Source organism: Prunus mume, linkage group LG3, assembly GCF_029339155.1.
Source record: "Prunus mume cultivar Tortuosa linkage group LG3, ASM2933915v1, whole genome shotgun sequence".
Lineage (NCBI taxonomy): Eukaryota > Viridiplantae > Streptophyta > Magnoliopsida > Rosales > Rosaceae > Prunus > Prunus mume.
This window is the reverse complement of record NC_142700.1, coordinates 26,597,294-26,618,430: the sequence shown is the minus strand read 5'-3', so window position 1 is coordinate 26,618,430 and position 21,137 is coordinate 26,597,294. Positions and strand designations below refer to the sequence as shown.

The following is a 21,137-nucleotide window of genomic DNA, read 5'->3' as shown; positions in this document are numbered from 1 at the left end:
GCAGCTTTAAATGGACAATATATCGATAATATCGCGATATGAACTTATAAAATTAAACTCAGCCTTCGGATGAATCCCTCAGCCTCCAAAACTCAGCCTTTCTCTGTCTCTCAACTCAATCTTAACTCAACTCAGAAAAAAAAAAACAAAAAAGAAAGAGGAGAGCAAGAGAGAAGGGAAGAAGAGCAAAAAAAAAATTATGGAGTGGGTTTTTATATTTTGCTGTTTTGGATTGTGATGAAGCGAGAGAGGGAAGAGGAAGTAGGGAAAGAGACGGAGAGATAGAAGAAGAAAGAAAAAAAAACAGATAGAGGAGAGTGAGAGAGAGAAGGGAAGAAGAGGGAAAAACGTATGGAGTGGGTCTTTATGTTTTACTGTTTTGGATTGTGATGGAGGAAAGAAAAGAGGGAAGAGGAAGAAGAGAAGGAGAGTGAGAAAGACGGAGAGATAGAAGAAGAAAGGGAGAGAGAGAGAGTGTGTAGAATAAATAAATAAAATAAAAAGGGAGAGATGGGTGAATGCCCAAAAGAGAAAGAGAAGGCAGGTTGCATGCAACCTTGGGAAGTTTAGACAAAAAAAAAGGAAATAAAAAAACGTTGGGAAGTGGGAGAGGGAGGTAGGGAAACGTGAAAGTGTAGAATAAATAAATAAAATAAAAAGGGAGAGATAGGTGAATGCCCAAAAGAGAGAGAGAAGGCAGGTTGCATGTATCTACAACCTTGGGAAGTTCAGACAAAAAAAAGGAAATAAAAAAACGTTGGGAAGTGGGAGAGGGAGGTAGGGAAACGTGAAAGTGCTTGGGAAGTGGGAAATGTGACTTAACTACTTAACATAATTTATTTCTTTTCTATTTAATCCATTTAATGTTATTGATTATTTTATTACTCATTATAAGTACTTACATTACTAAATTCTCCTTCAAATTGTTGCTTAATTACTTAAATCTCTATAATCATTTTCATTATTTGCTATTTAATTCTTCCTTGGATAAATTTATTTATGTTCTTAGTTAATTTTCAATCTTCACTATTATTTTTTAAGCATGGTAAAGTGCCTAATTTTCATAAAAAATCAAATTGGTTTACATCTTTAATTATTTTTCAATTTTTGATAAATAATAAATAAGAACGTGTACCATGTCTAATGAATCACGTGAAATAAATTGTTGCTTAATTACTTAAATTTCTATAATCATTTTCTTTATTTCCTATTTAATTCTTCATTGGATAAATTTATTTATGTTCTTAGTTAATTTTCAATCTTCACTATTATTTTTTAAGCTTGGTAAAGTGCCTAATTTTCATGGCAAATCAAGTTGGTTTATATCTTTAATTATTTTTCAATTTTTGATAAATTAATAGATATAACAACATGTACCATGCCCAGTGAATAACGTGAAATAAGATTACTCATGTATCTTATCATGCAATTTATAAAGTGTAAAATATTGTACTAAAAAATGATAAATAAATTACTAAGGGGTGTTTAATTCTCTTTCATTAATTACTTCAGATTTTCTAAGTTACAGAGTTTGTCAGGTCGCAATATAATCAACTTAAATCACACAAACCCACTATGCAATGCATTTCCTTCCAATTTTTTGTGTCAAAATAATAAATGATTGACTAAATAAACTTCTTCTAAAGTTTCATTAAAAATTTCCATGTATTTATCATAATTTCCGTGGTTTTTATCCAATTTTTATCGATATCGATATTTTTCCGGTATTTCCATCGATATTTCCGTGTTTTTGAACCGCTGATATTTCCGAAACTATCGATATTTAAGACCTTGGGTCCAATTGACCCCACTCAATAATAAGGTCATCTCCAGTCATAGGGCTAAATGTAGTCCATGACTAAAAATTTAGCCCTCCAAAGTATTAATTTTTTAAAGAATAGTGCAGGGCTAAATTTTTCCATCTCCAACCATGCAGGGCTATATTTTAGGGTCCTTCATATTTTATTATTTTGAGAAAAACTATGATACAATGCTCATACATTCTACAACTATATATTGTTTAATTTAATTATAAATTTTTTTTAAACAACACTTGAAAACATTTAAAAAGATGACCACATGTAAATTAAAAAAAGAAAAGAAAAAGTATGGGTTTCAATGGTCTGACCTCCAAAGGTCATGACCAATAATTTTTTTTTTATAATTTTTTCTTAATTACATAAATTGACATTTAAAAAGGTGACCACATTATAAAAAATAAAATAAAAACAAACAAAGGATTGGTTTTCAATGGTTTGACCTACAACGGTCATGACCAATACTTTTATTTATTTTTTTTCTTAAACAACATGAATTGAAAACATTTAAAAGCACATGCATGGGGCCCACAAAAAATTTGGCCTAGGCCAAAGCTGGACTACATGTAGCACTGCAAATTTGGCCAAAATTTTGTTTAGCCCGTGGCTGGAGAAGTGCCATAGTTGCAATTACTATCTTCACTTGCTTATGTCGTAAAATACTCCACTTTTTCTTTCATACACCAATAATACGTTCAATGACACTCCTAAGGGAAGAGTGTACGTGATTAAATACTTCTCTAGAACCTGTTGGTTGAGTACCCCTACGAAAATCTGGAAGATGATACCTTTCACCTTCATATGGTCTTAAATACCTATTCATTTATGGGTAACCAGCATCTAGAAGATAATATTTTCCTATAACCAATAAGATATATTTAATTATAATATAATTTGAAAGTGCATAAATTCGAAGTTTAATGATATGCACAGACTTGAAGCATTACCATTTGGAGGTTTGAGAAACATTTCGATAAATATTACTTTGTTCATAAAACAATCGATAAATTGTTGTATCTAATTTTTACCTTAAAATGGGGCATATATCTTGAATCTCTCAATATCTCATCCAGGACTCACTTAAACTCGGGATCCAATGGTTTTATGATATTAACGGCCATAAGGCATACAATATCAAGTAATTTACCGAAGTATCTACTCACAGTTTCACCAGAATATAGTTGTATTGTGATTATTCCATACAGCTAGAACTCGTGATCCACTGGCCACATTATTGTTCTTCACCATCTGTGCATGTCCTTATATAAATATGTATGTATTGGGAGATGAACATGTTATAGCAAATAATGTTTTTACTAAAAGCATGCATAGTGCCTAAGTAATTACCTATAGCAAAACTACATACATCAAAAGCAATACACCAAGTCGTACAAGATGACAAGGATTAATGGAAGTCAAAGAAAAACTATACATACATCACTTATGGAAAATAAAAATAAAGAGCAAACTTTTATTTCTTTTATTTCATCAAGCTCTCTAGAAAATAAAAATAATAAACAGTAAGAACAATACATATATCAGTTATGGAGTAATACTTTGCATATCACAGCTAACCTACAACATATATCAGTTAATGGAATAATACTTTTCATATATCAGTTTTGTGTTTGAGTGACCCCGGCTTAGGTTTGGGGATGCATGGACACCGTTCATGCTTGAAGAAACCATGGATTCGATTTGGCCAGGAAGTTTTCGTGTGAGCAAATTTCCAACACAATAATAAGATGTACATAATAAACAGCTGGACTTAAATCTTCGGTTGTGTTTCTAAAATCTTATCCTAGTGTTTTACAGCAAAGCACAACAAGTGGAAAAAAAAAAAAAAAAAAAAAAAAAAAAGCAGCACGTCTACAAAAAGTCCAAGAGATTGAAGAATAAATATATCCCAGAAAATTATAATCAATAACTTTGAAGAGATTGATAATCTACCTTGTGAAAGAGATTGAGAGAGATTGAGCGAATGGTAGTCTACAAACTTGGGAGGCTACATGAAGATGAACTTGGTGTCTGCATATTTGAGAGAAATACGTGAGGATAAATTTCTAACCTAGTAAGGATATTTGTGGAATTGCGAAAATTTCATTAAAGGGAGCGCACAACTTCAATTAAAAGCAGCTTTAAAAAAGCAACCCCAAGGTTGCTTTTAAAAGCTACTGTCAAAAGGCTATTGCTTTTAAAATAAGCAGGATATTTTATTTTTACCAAACACCTTAAATTGCTTAACTTTAAAGTTAAGCAGGTTTTTGGCCAAAAAAAAGCAATCCCAAATGGGGTCTTAGGCCTAGTTTGGGATTCTGCCGCTTTAAAAAAGTTGCTTCTTGTGCTTTAAAAGAATCATTTGTAAAGTAAAGCGATTAAGCGTTTGGTAAACTGTAATTTTAAAAGCGCTGTGAGTATGAAAAGCAGTATCAGAGCGTTTGATAATTTTTACCGTTAAAGTGCTGTAACTATTTATAATGACTAAAATGGACATGATGCTGAAAGTGCTTTTTACTAATTTGTTTGGTAAAAAATAAAACTGTAAAGTGCTTTTATACTTTTCTCCCAAAAAATTATATTAATCTTTGCTTAAAGAAAAGTAAAAATTCAAATTCAAATTTAAAATATATATATATCATTTCTTTTCTAGGACCAAATATAACTTGCTTTTTCTTTTTTTAGCCTCAAATACCATAATACACAATCACTTCATATTCTACTAGAACAACCTCAAGGTCTGGGATAAACAAACATAATTATGTATTGAATAAATTTCAACAAAGATTAAGAGATAACCATGGTAGTAGATTCATAAACCATCCTTCAAATTGTAGCAAAAAAAAAAACATTGAAACTAGGCTTAAATAAATGGAAATAAAAAAAAAATGTCTAAGAAGATGCATGCATTAAACTTGCAGCAATCTTGTTCCTTAATGTTTCTAGTTCTTGTGCTCCAGGCCCTTGAGTAATATGATATTCTTCTTGTGTATCACCTTCCATCTCCATTGCATTTGGGTTGTCATTCACTTTGTCAAAATGAATATCACGTTGGGCGTGCCTCCTTATATAGTTGTGAAGTGCCATAGTTGCAATTACTATCTTCACTTGCTTATTGAATGGATAGTTAGGCATGTCTCGTAAAATACTCCACTTTTTCTTCCATACACCAAAAGTGCATTCAATGACACTCCTAAGGGAAGAGTGTACGTGATTAAATACTTCTCTAGAACCTGTTGGTTGAGTACCCCTACGGAAATCTGGAAGATGATACCTTTCACCTTTATATGGTCCCAAATACCCGCTCATTTGTGGGTAACCCGCATCCACAAGATAATATTTTCCTGTAACCAATAAGATATGTTTAATTATAATATAATTTGAGAGTGCAAAAATTCGAAGTTTAATGATATGCACATATTTGAAACATTACCATTTGGAGGTTTGGGAAAATTTAAAGCATTATTTCGTAACGCTGATAAAAATACTCTTGTATCGTGTGCAGTGCCTTCCCAACCTGCACATGCAAATATGAATTGCATGTCAAAATTACATGCAGCCATTATGTTTTGAGTCGGTATTCCTTTCCTGCCAATATATGGTACTTGATCTTCAGGAGGTATTGAGGCTTTAACATGTACGCCATCTATAGCACCAATGCAATCCTGCAAACAATAAGAGAAATATTTCAATAAATATTGCTTTGTTCGTAAAACAAACGATAAATTGTTGTATCTAATTTTCACCTTAAAATGGGGCATATATCTTGAATCTCTCAATATCTCTTCTGGGACTCCCTTAAACTCAGGATCCAACGGTTTTATGATATCAACGGCCATAAGGCATACAATATCAAGTAATTTACCAAAGTATCTACTCACTGTTTCACCAGAATGTTGAAATCGTTCTTGTGCTAGCCTATTCCCTATACCATGTCCTAGAATGTGCACAAACATTCCCAACATCTCAGCAGCGCACATTCTCCTAGAACCTCTCAACCCATAATTATTTTCCAAGTCAGTGCATAATTGCAAAAATACACATTTATCCATTCTAAACATTCTATAACAACGTTTTTCATTCCCCCGTAACATTTCCATCACCCACTTATTTCCTGTTTGAAAAGAATCCATACAAGGACTTTTATGAATATACTTCTCATAATAATATTCCATAGTACGAATACAGACACATACAATTTGGTTGAACTCCCTTTCATCTTCTGAAATTTCCATATCTTGAAATAAACCTGCAGTGTTATAGACATTCTCATCATCATAATCAACTAAAATCCACATATGCATTGATATAAATAAAAGTCATATGAATATTCACTAAAAACAATCATCCAAATAACAGTCACATATAACTAACCATCCAAATAACAAATTCAAATAGCAAACCCAAATACGAAACCTAAAAGATAAATCCAAGTAGCAAAACAAAGTTCTAAGAAATATTAGACATTGAAGCTTATTTTTCAGAAAGCTCATAGTTTAGCCATTGAAGCTTGATGTTAGGATCTTCCATAGTTGTGAACATTTCTCTTTTCTCTTGATTTAGAAATAACCGAGTTGCAAACAACCACAAATGGCTTCCAGGCCCTGCACCAGGTAAAGACGAAACTGCTTTCATCACTTCAGCAATGCTGCTACCTTGGGACCCTTTCATCATCATTGAATTTGTACTCCTATTCTCCATTACATCAACCATCCGCTCAATTTGTTGTGACAATTTAACAGCACCTCCTACCTTCCCCACTTTTGTAGCAACTCTATTTCCGTTCTTCTCTCTCTTAACCTGTGTATCAAGTTGTTGATTTGTTCTCTTTTTCCCCTTCCCACAAAATTTTTCAGTAACTTGAATTGTTTCATCTGGTACATATACGGGATCATCAGAATCATCACCACTGTCGAGTAGAATACCATCACATTCGGATGAATCATGAGTTGGAAGTACACCAGATGAAGGTGCCCAAGCATGGTCATCAGTGGCAGTGGTGTTCATGAACATTCTATCAAACTTCTCTTCCATATCAGGACTAATACCCTTTCTACGTAATTTTGCATATTTGGGATTTATCTGCAAATCAAAGAGAACAACATTAAAAACTATTACAGATGTTGCATTGAATTATAATAAACAAACAACATTAACAAATATTAATAACATACCTCAATTTTGTTATGCCACCATTCATCAGAAGCATCAATAGTCCCAAGTTTGGAATTCCACCCAAGACCAGTTTCCTTTCCAATTAGTTCTTTCCATATTTTCCATTGTTCTTTAAGTGCATCCCACTTATTTTTCAATTGTGATTTATCATACTCGGCTCCTGTCTCTTTACTCAAGCTAATCCTCACATTTTCCCATCCTTCTTTCTTAAAGTGAGTACCAGGACGATTGCCTGCCTCCACCTCCTTGATACACAGGTCACAAAATATAGTTGTATTCTGATTATTCCATACAGCCGGAACTCGTGATCCACTAGCCATATTATTATTCTTCACCATCTGTGCATGTCCTTATATAAATATATATGTATTGGGAGATGAACATGTTATAGCAAATAAAATTTTTACTAAAAATATGCATAGTGCCTAAGTAATTACATATAGGAAAAATGGGGCAAAACTACATACATCAAAAGCAATACACCAAGTTGTACAAGATAACAAGGATTAATTGAAGTCAAAGAAAAACTATACATATATCACTTATGGAAAATAAAAATAAAGAGCAAACTTTTATTTCTTTTATTTCATCAAGCTCTCTAGAAAATAAATATTGAGTGGTGATGATGAATATTGAGTGGGAAAGTCTGAAGCTGTTGATAGTGTAAGCAATGGTAGTGAGACCAAACTGATTATCAAGCCAAGAAAGCGAACATGCTGGTATAGAAAAAAAAAACTAGAAGTACGTACCCTTCAATTGAAATATATATGAGCAAAATATATAGCCCTATTATCCAACTGATATCACCTCTTTTTTAAGCTAAGAATCTTTTGTGAACATACATCAATATATACCCAAAGTTATTGTCAACGAACATCAGGACTTCATGCTCCTGAACGAAGTGCATGAAGGCCTTCTATCTCTTCCCCAAAACAATACAAGAAAACAAACAACATAATAGACAATCTAATTGGCACGATCATATGGTTAGATTACGAGGGAGACTTTGGAATTGAATTTTAAGTTTCAAGTTTTAATGGAGAAAAACATATGTAAGGCAGGCGCACACATAAAGAAACAGAGAACATGTGATGCATAGGGAAGCCAAAAGGCACCCTCCAACAACAACTCCAGGAGCTGCCATAGAAAGGCACTCTGGCGATGCAGCAGCTAGTTCTCTGAAACTCCGGTAGAAAAAAAAAAAACAGAAACAGCACGTCTACAAAAATTTTGAGAGATTGAAGAGATTGAAGAATAAAAATATCCCAGAAAATTATAATCAATAACTTTGAAGAGATTGATAATCTACCTTGTGAGAAAGATTGAGCGAATGGTTGTCTCCAAACTTGGGAGGCTACGTGATGAACTTGGTGTTTGCAGATTTGTGAGAAATACGTGAGGATAAATTTCTAACCTAATAAGGGTATTTGTGGAATTGCGAAAATTTCATTAAAGGGAGCGCACTGCTTCAATTAAAAGCAGCTTTAAAAAGCAACCCCGAGGTTGCTTTTAAAAGTTGCTGTCAAAAGACCATTGCTTTTAAAATAAGCAGGATATTTTATTTTTACCAAACACCTTAAACTGCTTAACTTTAAAGTTAAGCAGGTTTTTGGCCAAAAAAAGCAATCCCAAACGGGGCCTTAATGGGTTCGAGACCCTATATTCTAGGGTTGGGCACGGTACAAGATGACATGGGATGGAGGTCATCCCGGTGTCAATCCCGAATAGGGGAATCAGGATGGGATAACACAGGATGAGATTTTTTGAAAACACGTTCAAACCATACTGGACCCAAACGGGACCGGTATGATTTGGTATCAATGTTGATACCGTAAAAAATCTCTTCCCTCTATACTTTGGCCAGTTCTGCTCCTGGACAGAGCCTCACTCCACCACCAAACACTCACTTTTTTGCTCATCTCTTTGTAATCTTCCTGCATATTTAAATACATAAATCTCAAACATTAGTCACCATTGATATTCAAAAAATTAAAATCAGAAGCTACATACTGCCCATCTCCATGGATCAAACTCCGTGGGATTTTCGTGAAGAGCTTGATCCAAATGCGCCCCATAAAAGATTGGAAGAACCTTCCATCTTGATGGTATGACCAACTCTGCACCAACAATAATCCAATAGTTAATAAACATCTTAATCATTATGTCATGTAATTAATTATGCAATGGAAAGACAAAATAATTAAACTTTAAATTTCACGTCAACAAGAGCTTTTCTGTGCACAAATAATTAACCTTTAATACAAATAATTGCAAACCAAATGAATACTTGAGAATCTGAGATCGAACTGATATTGGTAGTACAGGGAAATGGGTTTGAAGAAGATCCGGTTCCGGAGCCGCCTCCCAAAGCTCCGTTGTACCACCAACAATACGATTTTCAACAACCCCCAAATGAGTGGTTTCATATGTATGTATATGTGTGTACATAAATTGTTTGGATTATTTTCTCTGAGTGGTTTCATTTGTACGTTTGTTTTAGTTTTTACTTTCATGTTTGAAGGTCCCAACTGAAATTCAAAAGCAACGAAAAAGCTTCAAATAACGGAATCATGGCTACTCAAAATTAGGCTTTGAAGATTTCCTCTACTATGGATATGATGGATGATTATACCTTGAAATCCTTAATGCATTTGTCATGTTAGTGGCCACATGTCGCCGTTTCTAAAGCATAAAGTGGGAACTAATAATTCATCTATATGAGTTCTTCCCCAAATCAATATCTTCTTCCTCGTGATGGCCTTCTTTTTATGTTCTTTTTCTTTTACACTAGCCCCTTCTTGTGTGAACAAAAAGTAAGTTTTGAAGTTAGTTGACCCATGTCTTCATGGTTAACTTTTCCTATAAATTTTTCATGGACAACTACAGTGCATGTTCTTTTTTAATTTTGTTATTTATTTATTTTAATTTAAATAAATTGGGAATGTATATTTTATCCCGATCGAATAAAATGTCTTTTGTTTCATTAACCAAAGGCAGTTGTGGGGATTTAGAATGTTTCACTATTAAGGCCTCCTACCTTTATATATAGATTTTAAGGTTTAAGGCTTTGGTCTCATGTCCCAATCAAGAAAAGTAGAAAGAAAAGAAGAGATTGAGCCAGTTGAATTGTCAAATACATTTCTTATTATAATTGACAAAACTGCAACCAAGAATATCGAAACTTCACAGACCTATCACTTGTACAGATTTTTGTATAATATTGATAGCTAATAATTTAATATTGCAATTCACGTTCTCATGGTTTTGGGCAATTCAAGATTTGTCTGCAAACCTATACCCCTTACTACAGTTTCCATGAGAAGAAAACCATCTCCCGCACAGAGAATAATTAAGACGCTTTTTGTTTAAATTAACTAGTCACTTGCAGATTTGTGGAGGCAAATTAAGTTAACTTATCTTTGCATGTCTTTATTGACATTTCTAAAAAAAGCATCAACGAGCACTGACATCCAGGCATCAGACAGACGAGTAATTTTTTAATGTGTCGAGTGCATCATGTGACTGGTGTATCATTCAATAGATGTACGCCATGTGAAATATTTCTAATGCAACCAGCCACATGTCACTAAAAGCAATTAAGTAGAATAATTCTACATGTTATATGTGTATTGGATGGTACACCAGTCACGTGGTGTACCCGGAACATATAAAAATTTGTCGAGACAGAGTCCCTAATTAGTATAATGTAATTGTCCTTTTTTTGGTCGAAAGTATAATGTAATTTGGAAATATTTTTGCCTCACCACTTTAACCCAAAGTATACTCTCACCACTCTTCTTAACACTTGACACGTGTCTATGGACCTAACCATACTTAATTCTTTGATTGTATCTATGAAACCATGGTTATGCTGATGGACACGTGTCAAGTGTTGAGAATGGTAGTGATTGTACACCTTAGGTTAAAGTGGTAAGCAAAAATGCTCTAAATGTAATTTTCCTACATAAGATATATATCTACCAATAATGCTAGGGGCACCAATTTGTTCACCAACTTTTCAATACCAACTGAAGTCGCAAATAACATGACAATCCATCTCACATGCCCTTTAATGTCTATCTCTTCATTGAAACCCACCCAGGCTCATCCTTGAACCCAACAGCACCGCCAGAGCCCAGAGGCACCCGCCATTGCCGCCAACATCACATCCCTCCCATTCCTCTTGTAGTCATCACCCTTTCATCTGATTTTAATATTTTTTTTCTTCATAAAAGATTAGATATGAGGTTCTTAAATGTTTTTTCATTTCAGAGTAGATTCGATCAAAGATCATTAAGGTCTTTAGACCCAAACCAGGGCCATGTCATCCTCACAAAATCTGCAAACTTTTTTCACTTGGTTGCGAAGTCATGGTTAAAACACCATTTTGAGATGAACAAAGTCCATGGCTGATATCTAATCTCTGAGTGAATCTCCCATCTGCCATGTTCTCCACACCATATTTCGCAAAATCGATTTAGGATGTCAGTGCGTGGGATGGCAAGAAAAGAGAAAACTCATCTCTACGGAGATGGATGCAATGACAACAATGGAGGGTTTTTATTTTTATTTTTTTATACGACAACAATAGACGTTTGAAGGATGAGCGATGGTAAGGGTTTGAGAAATTAACATATTTAAGTTAAATGAATTAAAATGGTTTAGCAAAAATAATTGAATTAAAATGAATGGTTTCATGTTGTTTATTGCCAGATCAATAAGTTGATGCCAGTAGCATTACTGTATATCTATAAGTGGTAGGTTATGAGTTATTTTCTTGGGGCATAAACAGTGAACAAATAAGGCAGTGGGCATATTAAATTATTAAGTTATTTAAAGCCGCAAATATGGGCATGCATGTTTTCTAAACATAAAGTCCATTATTTTCCATGCAGTTATACATTGACATGACATGACAATAAGGTCCTAAATTGGTATGCTATTGTATAAGGATGGGCCCGACATTTTCCAGATGGGTGAGGATTTTGCTAAAGACGGTAAGTAACGATAACTATCGTTTTCTTGCAATTAAGAGCATATTGAAGATGACAATGCAGTAAGATATACACCACATTATATATATAATGGCCCACCTTTTCCAAACTCAGATTGTGCAAACCTTCTAATTATATGGGGGCTTTGAAAAAAAAAAGACTATAGAAAATTTGGGATAAGTTCAAAATTTAGAACATAAGTTGGATTTAATCTTTGCATTTGTTGTCGTTGATACAAGTCCTTTGACTTTTCTGCCAAATAGAATTACATTCTTTTTTTGTATTTTCTAATGCAGATCTATGATTTTTATTTTAATTATCTAGTTGTTCCTATTATACCACTGAAGTATAAATCATGTAGAAATTAATTTATAAGACCATAATTACGAGATTTTATTATGTTTTTAATATAGGGATATACATAAGTTAATGAATCTCATAATTTTAGGACATTTTATTATTTTGGAGATACAAAAAAATAACAATTTTTATTTTTGTTCATCCTATGGTAGAGGTGTATCATATACTCTTGTAGATATATTATCTTGTGGTGTAGGTATATTGTCCTATATACCTATGTGTTTTTTCATATATTCAATAATGTGTTAGTCTTTTATGTACCTTTTTTTTTAGGTAACATACAATTTTACTTGTTTATTTTTGTATCTAACTTATAGGTAGTAATCTAATTTATATTCCCAACTTCCAGGTAGTCTTCTAATTTATGTTCCTAATTTATAGGTCACACGATTTATCACAAAGTTTTTTTCGTTGCCAATTTTGAGTAGCCAGGATTTTACTCTTTGAAGCTTTTTGTTGCTTTTGATTTTGAGTTGGGACCTTCACATCTGTTGCCAATCCAATAGCTTGAAGAAATTTTATTATGTACCAAGTAAAATCAAATTGCCACCATTCTAGCCCTTGTTGTGTTGAGTATTCAAAAGCGTGGTGGTTATTATGAGACCCTTCTCCAAAAGCTAACAATGCCACCCACCTAAATTATTAATATTAATATCCCTAGTTTACATCTAGCAAGATGAAATATGGCAGAGTGGGGAATAAATACAATATATCAATTGTTCCTGGACATATCACCAGTGTTCCGTGGTTTCTTTCCCCAGTTGTGGCCAGTTGAATTAATTAGAAAAGTGCTATGGAAAATAAGTACCATCCTCACCCCTTAAAATTATAATTTAGATTTAGGGCATGTTTGGATGAAGAACTTAAACATGGTATTTAGACAAAATTCATGTTTTAAGGAATCATATATTACTCTTTCGTTATAAATTGGGTTGATAAACGAGGAAGTTTTAAATTCAGCATTAAAAAAAAAAATTAATATGAAAATGTCATAAATTTTATTTCTAAATTCCACCTAGATTTTGTTTCTTAAAAATCCTAAAACAATGCGATTTTAATATTTTTTTTTAAAAGCCACATATAGCCACGACAAAACCACCATCAGCATCCCCCTTAACTAAGCCACAACTAATTCTAGTGTCGGTCACTTCTGGTGTTACAACCCCAAACCCGCCAACCACCTCCTGCCTCGGTCACTTCTTGTTAGTGGGCCACAATCACTTCTAACCAGTTGTGATTGGGGGATCAAAATAGAAAATAAAGTATATCATGTAACAACCCAGTCCTTAATTAATATTTAATTACTAATTTATTCCATTAAAAGACCATTATACCCATAAAATATTTTATAAGTTTAAAAGTTGACTTTTTGACCGGAAAGGAATTTGGGGATTTCAGTTATACTGTTGCGTAGAGCGTAACGAAACGAGTCCGTAGACACGTAGTGGGCTCGAATTGGAGTTGTAACGAAGGAGTTACGATCAAAACAAGTTCAGTGGCATAACTGTAAATATTTCGAAGTTGAATTCTTAAAAACCTAGATTTCTCCTATGTCGGCAGCTCGACCAGCTGACTTCCAAAGGTGATATCTCTCAGCCCCGACCACCAAATCGAGCAAAACTAGTGCCAAACGAACCACCTCACTCCCCTATTTCAGTCTCAGCCCATCCCAGCCTCGATCCGCCGTTGTGGTCGCCGGAAACCGCCACGAAACAGGGCGGTTTAGAGAGTTTTTGATGGAATTTCACGGAGCTCATTCGGACACCTCCGGCCACCAAATCGGACGAGTGAGGTATGGTTTTCTAGCTATTTTCCATGCTCTAGCTGCTGGTTGGGTAGTATTTCAAGAATTTCAAGCGTAAATACTTCGATTGTTAAGTTAGGTTTCAGCCAGTTTTGAGGGTGCGATTCTGGCCACTTCTGGCTAGTTTTTGGGATAAGTCCAAGAATAAAAGTGGCTCCAAATAGGGTGTTACACCTAAGGTAGGAACCTTGAGCCGTGATTCGGAGTTTTTCCGATGAAGCTTTATCGCTTTAGGCACCACTTGTTGCGCGTGGCGTGAAGCGGGGTGGGGACCACGTCGACCTACAATAATCTCCTAGTCCCCACGACCGCGTGGGATTTCGCGGATCTTAATTCGGATAACGTTTAATGTGTGATTTCTGGGTTCAATACGTTTGAACTGTTGGATCGTAGTCATGTTCGGATATGTTAATCTGAGTAATTCGAGGATCGTATAGTAGTTGTGAGATCATAAAGCGGAGTCCCGAATACTCCGGGAATGTCACCCTAGTGCGAGTTTACGATAAATAAACCGATTCTGGATAAGCGGACGATTGCGGATCGAGAGCAGATAAAAGAATTGCTTGTGGCTTGATCCTCGGAAGTGCGTAGGCGACCTCGATTATCGGTAGCGACCACAAGTTAGGGGCTCAAGGTTTATATTCTTGTTTTGGGCATTTTGGTCATTTACGACCCACGGTTACCATGTGTCGAGTTTTAAGCAGGTTTCAACCCGGATTCCAAAGTGAAAATTGGGTCAGGTCGTTTCATATAAAATACATATGATTTAAAACTTGCGTGTTAGAGTTAAATATTTCGAACTTAATCATGTCTCCACCCCTGCTTCTATTGACAACATTGTCACTATCACCACCGCAACTGTGTGCACCGACATTGCAATTAAATAAGATCATGGTTATAGGGTTTTGCAAAACAAGAAATGCTACAAATTTGTGGACTTTATGTGACAAGTTTTTTTAGAATTTTTTATATAGAAAATTTGATATAGATCCAAACTCTCATTGAGGAGTTGTGCTTAATGCTTGGATTTGGAGACTTTTATCCAAGTCCTTCGAATTTTGTGCCACATAGGATTACATGCCTTTTCAAATATTTTTTGGTGTAATCTTTTTATTTTTTTATTTTTAAAATAATTTTTTATTCTAATGTTGCCCCTTATGACTTGAATCGGGTAATAGTCATTTATGTCATATTGCCTATTGCCTATCCATTGGTATATATATTCTTTTTCATATTTTTGACAATGTGTAATGTGTAATAATATTTTATGTACCTTTTTTAATAGGTAACATACAACTTTATTTGTCTATTTTTTGTATATGACTTATAGGTAGTCTTCAAATTTATGTTCATGACTTGCAGGTAACATGATTTATCACTAAAAAAATTTGGTTGCTAATAATAACACTATTTTCATGTATATCATGCACATAACTTAATGTGGGTGTGCTTGTCTGATCGATTGATATAATATGTGGGTTTTTACTTTTTATTGTTTCAATTATATTTTATCCATATATTAGGAATACTATCAAAGAAAGAATTCAAAATTTAAAGAGTAATGCTACTCTTACCACATTCTCATACCACCTTATGTGGGAGTTGAAGTGGACAGCCACATCAATTAAAAAGTGTCAACAAATCATAAGATAGTATGAAAATGTGGCATACAAATATGGTAAGAGTAACATTATTCAAATTTAAATTATGGAATTCAATTACAAGGAAATAATACATTAAATTTAGATTTTCAATGTGTTTTCCTTATTAACATCAGAGGGTAAAATCAACACAACAAAAAAACTAATAAATGTCAAATGACCTACATCTAAAACAAAACGCGTTGACTAAACCCAGTAACTAATCGTTTTGAACCTAGATCTAAGACCCATATCAATTTTAATTGAAAAAATCTCATCCAGTCCAGCTCACCAAAAAGGGCTTATTAACTTACGACGCCGCATTATATAATGGCCAACTTTCTGCAAACTCATATAATGCAACGAAAGATCAACCTTCTTGTAATTAAATGGGGCTTTTGAGCACGGTTGTCGTTGAGTCCTATGTAGAGTTCTGGGGGAGGAAATGGAATATACAAGACATATTCACAGTGGTTGTGTTTTTGGCTTCGCATTGCCTTTGTTTATTTGCACCCTTTCATTTCAACTGGGGTGCATTTTGGGTGGCTATGGCTCTCTCTCTTCTGACTGGTTTAGGAGTGACTCTCTCCTACCACAGAAATCTTGCCCACAGGAGTTTCACCCTTCCAAAATGGCTCGAGTACTCCTTTGCCTACTGTGGGGTTTTGTCACTTCAGGTATATAATATGTACATACATGAAATTATTCTGATCCATCGATGTGACTGGAAAAGAATTTCATGTGATCAAGAACGTTTCGTATGTTTTTTTTTTTCGTTGTATGAGCTAGCTGTTACTTAGTAGAAATATAAAATATGCCTGTGCGTGTGTGTTTGGGTTTGCAGGGTAGTCCGATTGAATGGGTGAGTACGCACCGGTACCACCATCAGTTTACTGATACAGGGAAAGACCCTCACAGCCCTATCAAGGGTTTTTGGCATAGTCACGTGGGTTGGATCTTTGATAGCAGTTATCGGTTCGGACAAGTAGATTACAAATCTCTCTCTCTCTCTCTCTCTCTCTCTCTCTCTCTCTCTCTCTTACATTCTTCGTTATTTTTATTTAAATGAGAAATTTGCAGTATGGAGGCCTAAAGAATGTTGAAGATTTGAAGAAGCAGCTCTTCTATAGGTTTCTTCGTCATACTAACCTTCTACATTCAGTTCTTCTTGGAGGTTTACTATATGCTGCGGGTGGATTTTCCTTCTTGGTTTGGGGAATGGTGAGATTGGTTATTTACTGGTTAATTTCCATTAAATTTAAATGGGAACATATGGTCTTTAAAAATTTATATCCAAAAGAGACAACCTATGCTAATGAGTCAATAAATACATCATGGGATGAGGAAGTATATATCAAAGTTCAACCTGTGGAATTTAAAAACTTGTGCCTACATATATGGGTTTAATCAAGTTGATTAAAGTGGATGTGTTTCCCACTCTCCACCCGAGTTCAAATCCCCCTCCCTTATTTAATTTTTATTTATATTTTTTGACCTACCTACTGTACTAAATTATATATAATATATAATATTATATAAACTTAATAATCGACAACTTGTAATTTAAGTTAATGGCCTCTCTAAAATAAATTAAACATGATTAAGTTCGAAATATTAAACTATAACATGTAAGTTTTAAATCATATATATTTGATATACTTTATTTTCTATTTCGATTCCCCCCAATCTTACAATTCTAGCTCTGCCACTAACTAAAAGTGATTGAGGCAAGAGGTGGTTGGCGGGTTTGGGGTTGTAACACTAGAAGTGATTGACACTAGAATTAGTTGTGGCTTAGTTAGGTGGTGGGGGTGCTGATGGTGGTTTTTTTTTTTTTTTGTGACTATATGTGGTTGTTTATATATTAAAATGACATTGTTTTGGGATTTTAAAGAAACAAAATCTAGGTAGAATTTAGACCTAAAATTTACGACATTTTCATATTCTAAATTTTTTTCACGCTGGATTTAAAACTTCCTCGTTTATCAACCCAATTGATAACAAAATCATAATATACTACTCGTTAAAACATGAATTTTGTCTAGTTATATGTTTAACTTCTTCATCCAAACATGGCCTAAATCTAACAAGGGCTAGAATGGTGGCAATTTGATTTTACTTGGTACATAATAAAATTTCTTCAAGCTATTGGATTAGCAACAGATGTGAAGGTCCCAACTGAAATTCAAAAGCAACAAAAAGCTTCAAAGAGTAGAATCTTGGCTACTCAAAATTAGTCTTTGAAGATTCATCCTACTATGGATACGATGGATAATTATAGCTTCAAATCCTATATGCATTTGTAATGGGGTTAATATTCATGCATGGTGTGGATTCTGCGATTAGTATCGTATTTCTATGGCTTCTAAAATAATCACTTATAATCATATTGTGGAAAAATCAGCTATGAAAAGTGTGTAATTCTGGCATATTATACTAATTTTCTGTATTATGAATAAAATTGAACCCATGTTGAAAGTCTGCTTAGTGACTTGTTTGGTAAAAAATGATTAGTAAAGATCAAAATAAGAGTTAATTACGCATACATCTCATGAGATTTCTCTTGTTTTCACATAACCCCCTGAAGTTTTGAAAATTACACGACCACTCCCTTGAGATTTCCAAATCATTACATGTAACCCCCTTGATAGAACTTGAGAAAGAAAGAAAAAAGTACATGTTTGTGTCTTATCTTCCAATACTTGTTACAGCAGTTGGGCCAGAAAATCAGCCCACTCATCCTATTCCATGTTTATTTACTTGTGTTTTAGGAAGCTATGAGATTTATTCTGAAATGCTTTCGGGATTTTTCATATGAAGGTAAAGCAAATGAAAACAGTGTTTATGACATCACCAGTTATGAAGGTAATCTGAATTTAACATGAGCAAGTAAACAATTTCATCTTCTGAAATATGATACTAAATATGAACTCATATCACCAGTAAAGAAACAGAAAAATGTGTTTGTGGTACTTATAATGCAAATATCACGTCACAATAGTTGTGAAGGTAACTTACATTTGAACATGACCAAGTCAACAGTTTCATCTTTGCAAATATGATACTAAATACGAACGCTAAAGAAAATTAAAATATCGTATATGATACAAATAATGCAAATATGACATCACCAGTTCTCAAGGTAACTAAAGTTGCAGCTCCCCACTCGAAGTCAACATTGGCATTTTGGCGGGTAAAATGAAAATGGGGACTGCTTTATAAATACCAATGTAAGAGTATTTTACCTCTCATTGCACCTCCACTTGCTCCAAACAAGCCTATCTCAGAATGGGTTCCCCTACAAAAATTCCCCCTATACTTATAACAACTCCAGCAAAAACTGCAGAGCCTTTGTCATAGAGGAATAATAAAGCTGAAGATGTTGCTGATGGCGCTGCGAAATCCGTAAACTTTTCATCTGAGGACCACGATGATGCAGCTCAGATCGGCAAGATGCGGTATGATGTGTTGATCATGGATATCAAACGCCAGAAGGTACGTCTAAGATGGTATCAAGAAACATTGGGGAAGGAGAAAAAGAAAGCGAAATTCCACCTTCGATCAGTCCAAAAAATGAAAGTGAGGGTTAGGCTTGCGAAAGAAAAGGTTTTGAAGGTTCAGATGCTTGAATGAATGCATGCAGATGAGGGAAGCAGAAGCACGCAAAGGTTGACCTGTTTTGCGAGTTTGCAAGATGTGTTGTCCCAAGCTACAACTAGGATGGGATCGCCATGGAGTAAACCGTGGCTGGAGAAAGTTCATTTTAGGGGTTTTCAGTATTTTGTTTGGAACAAATGTGTGGTTCATTTTGATTACGTTTTTTTGGCACTTTGTGTGGGCTCCTGAAGGTGTAAAAACTCTGGTTTGAAGTGTTCATACTTCATAGGTAATGTATCCAACTGTAAGATTTGAAGGACAACTATAAACAAATGGGGAAACTGTTAGCGTACTTTTGTCTACATAAATTGTTGTGCTTTTATGAAGTTCGTTTATATTATTTTCTGATCGCATATTTCTTTGTGTTATTTTATAACGCCTAAAAGGCATGAAATAGAAAAAACAAAGGTGGATTTGTTGATAATCTAGGTATTTATGTCGCATAGTAATCAAGTAATGGAGGGTTGGCTTTATCTCGTTCGTTTAGTGTTAGCAATGGGTTGAATCGAGGGTGGGTATGCCATTTCCATGGCCCACCCCATTAGGGAAGAAAAAACCAATTATATAACTACTAAGTTGAAAAGAAAAAAGATTAGTAAGACAACATAATGAATATATAGAATACATACTTAGAAGATAGTATAACAATGTTTATATATATGTTGGAAGTTAACTAAATAAATAAGTATTAAGATTTGTATACAATATAATCTACTAATATAAAATATAAATCTTAGTCGATACTCTATATGTTCATAGCATATTTATATATGAGGTAAATGCTCTTGTGTGTTAACATTTTGGGTCATTTGAATAAAATAATGCAGCTATGCAGAAAAATATATTAGTAAATACAGTGCTGAATAAATTTAATTGGAAGTATGTTTTTGTTTCCCCTTTTTTGAAGTAATTGGGTGAGTTTTGAGGTTTGAGCATTTATTTGATCACTTATATGGTACCTAATTATGATCGTAACTTGGCATTTTAGAGGTTTGCTTATTGGTTTCAAATATATAATTCTAGCAATGAAATAATAAGAACCATATTGTGTCTGTCAATTGAAAGGAGAAAATATAGAAATATTTTTCCGAAGAATTATATATGAAGCAAAGGAAACTGATATTTGTGTTCTTATAAATTAGATAATGAACACTAAGGAAGTATACTTCTAATTTTTGCAAAATATAATGTTACGGTTCAAAGGAAAGTAAGTTATCACCATATTCCAAAGATGGAGTGTTCACTCTGTATTATCACATCAAATGAATTAAGTACAAAATTGAGTTTTCATAATCACTTTGGATGATTTATAGCTTCCCCCAGTTTTGTAACGGCACAAGGAGCTTGAAGCAATTTTCCAGGCATTTTTCCGATTTTTCTCCTATTCATTACCATTTTTTAAATAATTTTGCATTAAAAAAATTAAAACATAGAGAAATAACAGACATGGCGATAGTTGACCGCAACCCCCTTCAGTAAGTGCACACGCGTACACCAGTGACCATTTCCATATCCTTCTTTTGAAACTGAATTTATATGAATATTGCTATTTTCTTAGAAAATTCATAACGAAATATACAAAAATGGGGAAAAAAATTTCGCAAATTGCTACGAACACATTCAAACTTGATAAATCAAAATTCAAGTGTGTGCTAACAATTTTACTAATCATATGAGGCTCCTGTGATTAACT

At 34.0% G+C, this 21,137-nt stretch overlaps 3 protein-coding genes across 3 annotated transcripts; 1 reads left to right on the top strand and 2 right to left on the bottom strand.

Annotated features, from left to right (window-relative positions):
- Nucleotides 1-4,604: 4,604 nt before the first annotated feature.
- Nucleotides 4,605-6,094, bottom strand: LOC148919260 (uncharacterized). The gene is made up of 3 exons (XM_089048897.1): nt 5,561-6,094; nt 5,248-5,479; nt 4,605-5,158 (listed from the first exon to the last, which is right to left on the bottom strand). The coding sequence occupies exons 1-3, from the start codon at nt 6,047-6,049 to the stop codon at nt 4,707-4,709; spliced, it is 1,173 nt and encodes a 390-aa protein (XP_088905023.1). The 5' UTR covers nt 6,050-6,094; the 3' UTR covers nt 4,605-4,706.
- A 193-nt stretch (nt 6,095-6,287) lies between these two features.
- Nucleotides 6,288-7,327, bottom strand: LOC103323730 (uncharacterized). The gene is made up of 2 exons (XM_089048829.1): nt 6,989-7,327; nt 6,288-6,896 (listed from the first exon to the last, which is right to left on the bottom strand). The coding sequence occupies exons 1-2, from the start codon at nt 7,325-7,327 to the stop codon at nt 6,288-6,290; spliced, it is 948 nt and encodes a 315-aa protein (XP_088904955.1).
- An 8,610-nt stretch (nt 7,328-15,937) lies between these two features.
- Nucleotides 15,938-18,265, top strand: LOC103327101 (palmitoyl-monogalactosyldiacylglycerol delta-7 desaturase, chloroplastic-like). The gene is made up of 5 exons (XM_089048828.1): nt 15,938-16,464; nt 16,632-16,772; nt 16,868-17,155; nt 17,682-17,694; nt 17,879-18,265. Exons 1-5 carry the CDS (start codon nt 16,177-16,179, stop codon nt 18,022-18,024), a joined length of 876 nt encoding a protein of 291 aa, XP_088904954.1. The 5' UTR covers nt 15,938-16,176; the 3' UTR covers nt 18,025-18,265.
- Nucleotides 18,266-21,137: the final 2,872 nt, after the last annotated feature.

Coding starts and splice junctions, on each gene's coding strand:
- LOC103323730 (XM_089048829.1), bottom strand. CDS start 7,327: ATGGTGAAGAATAATAATATGGCTAGTGGATCACGAGTTCCGGCTGTA. Junction 6,897..6,988: donor GGTGGCATAACAAAATTGAG/GTATGTTATTAA, acceptor TTTGATTTGCAG/ATAAATCCCAAATATGCAAA.
- LOC103327101 (XM_089048828.1), top strand. CDS start 16,177: ATGGGGCTTTTGAGCACGGTTGTCGTTGAGTCCTATGTAGAGTTCTGG. Junction 16,465..16,631: donor GTGGGGTTTTGTCACTTCAG/GTATATAATATG, acceptor TTGGGTTTGCAG/GGTAGTCCGATTGAATGGGT. Junction 16,773..16,867: donor GCAGTTATCGGTTCGGACAA/GTAGATTACAAA, acceptor AGAAATTTGCAG/TATGGAGGCCTAAAGAATGT.
- LOC148919260 (XM_089048897.1), bottom strand. CDS start 6,049: ATGGAAATTTCAGAAGATGAAAGGGAGTTCAACCAAATTGTATGTGTC. Junction 5,480..5,560: donor GATATATGCCCCATTTTAAG/GTGAAAATTAGA, acceptor TATTGTTTGCAG/GATTGCATTGGTGCTATAGA. Junction 5,159..5,247: donor TTTTCCCAAACCTCCAAATG/GTAATGTTTCAA, acceptor TATTGGTTACAG/GAAAATATTATCTTGTGGAT.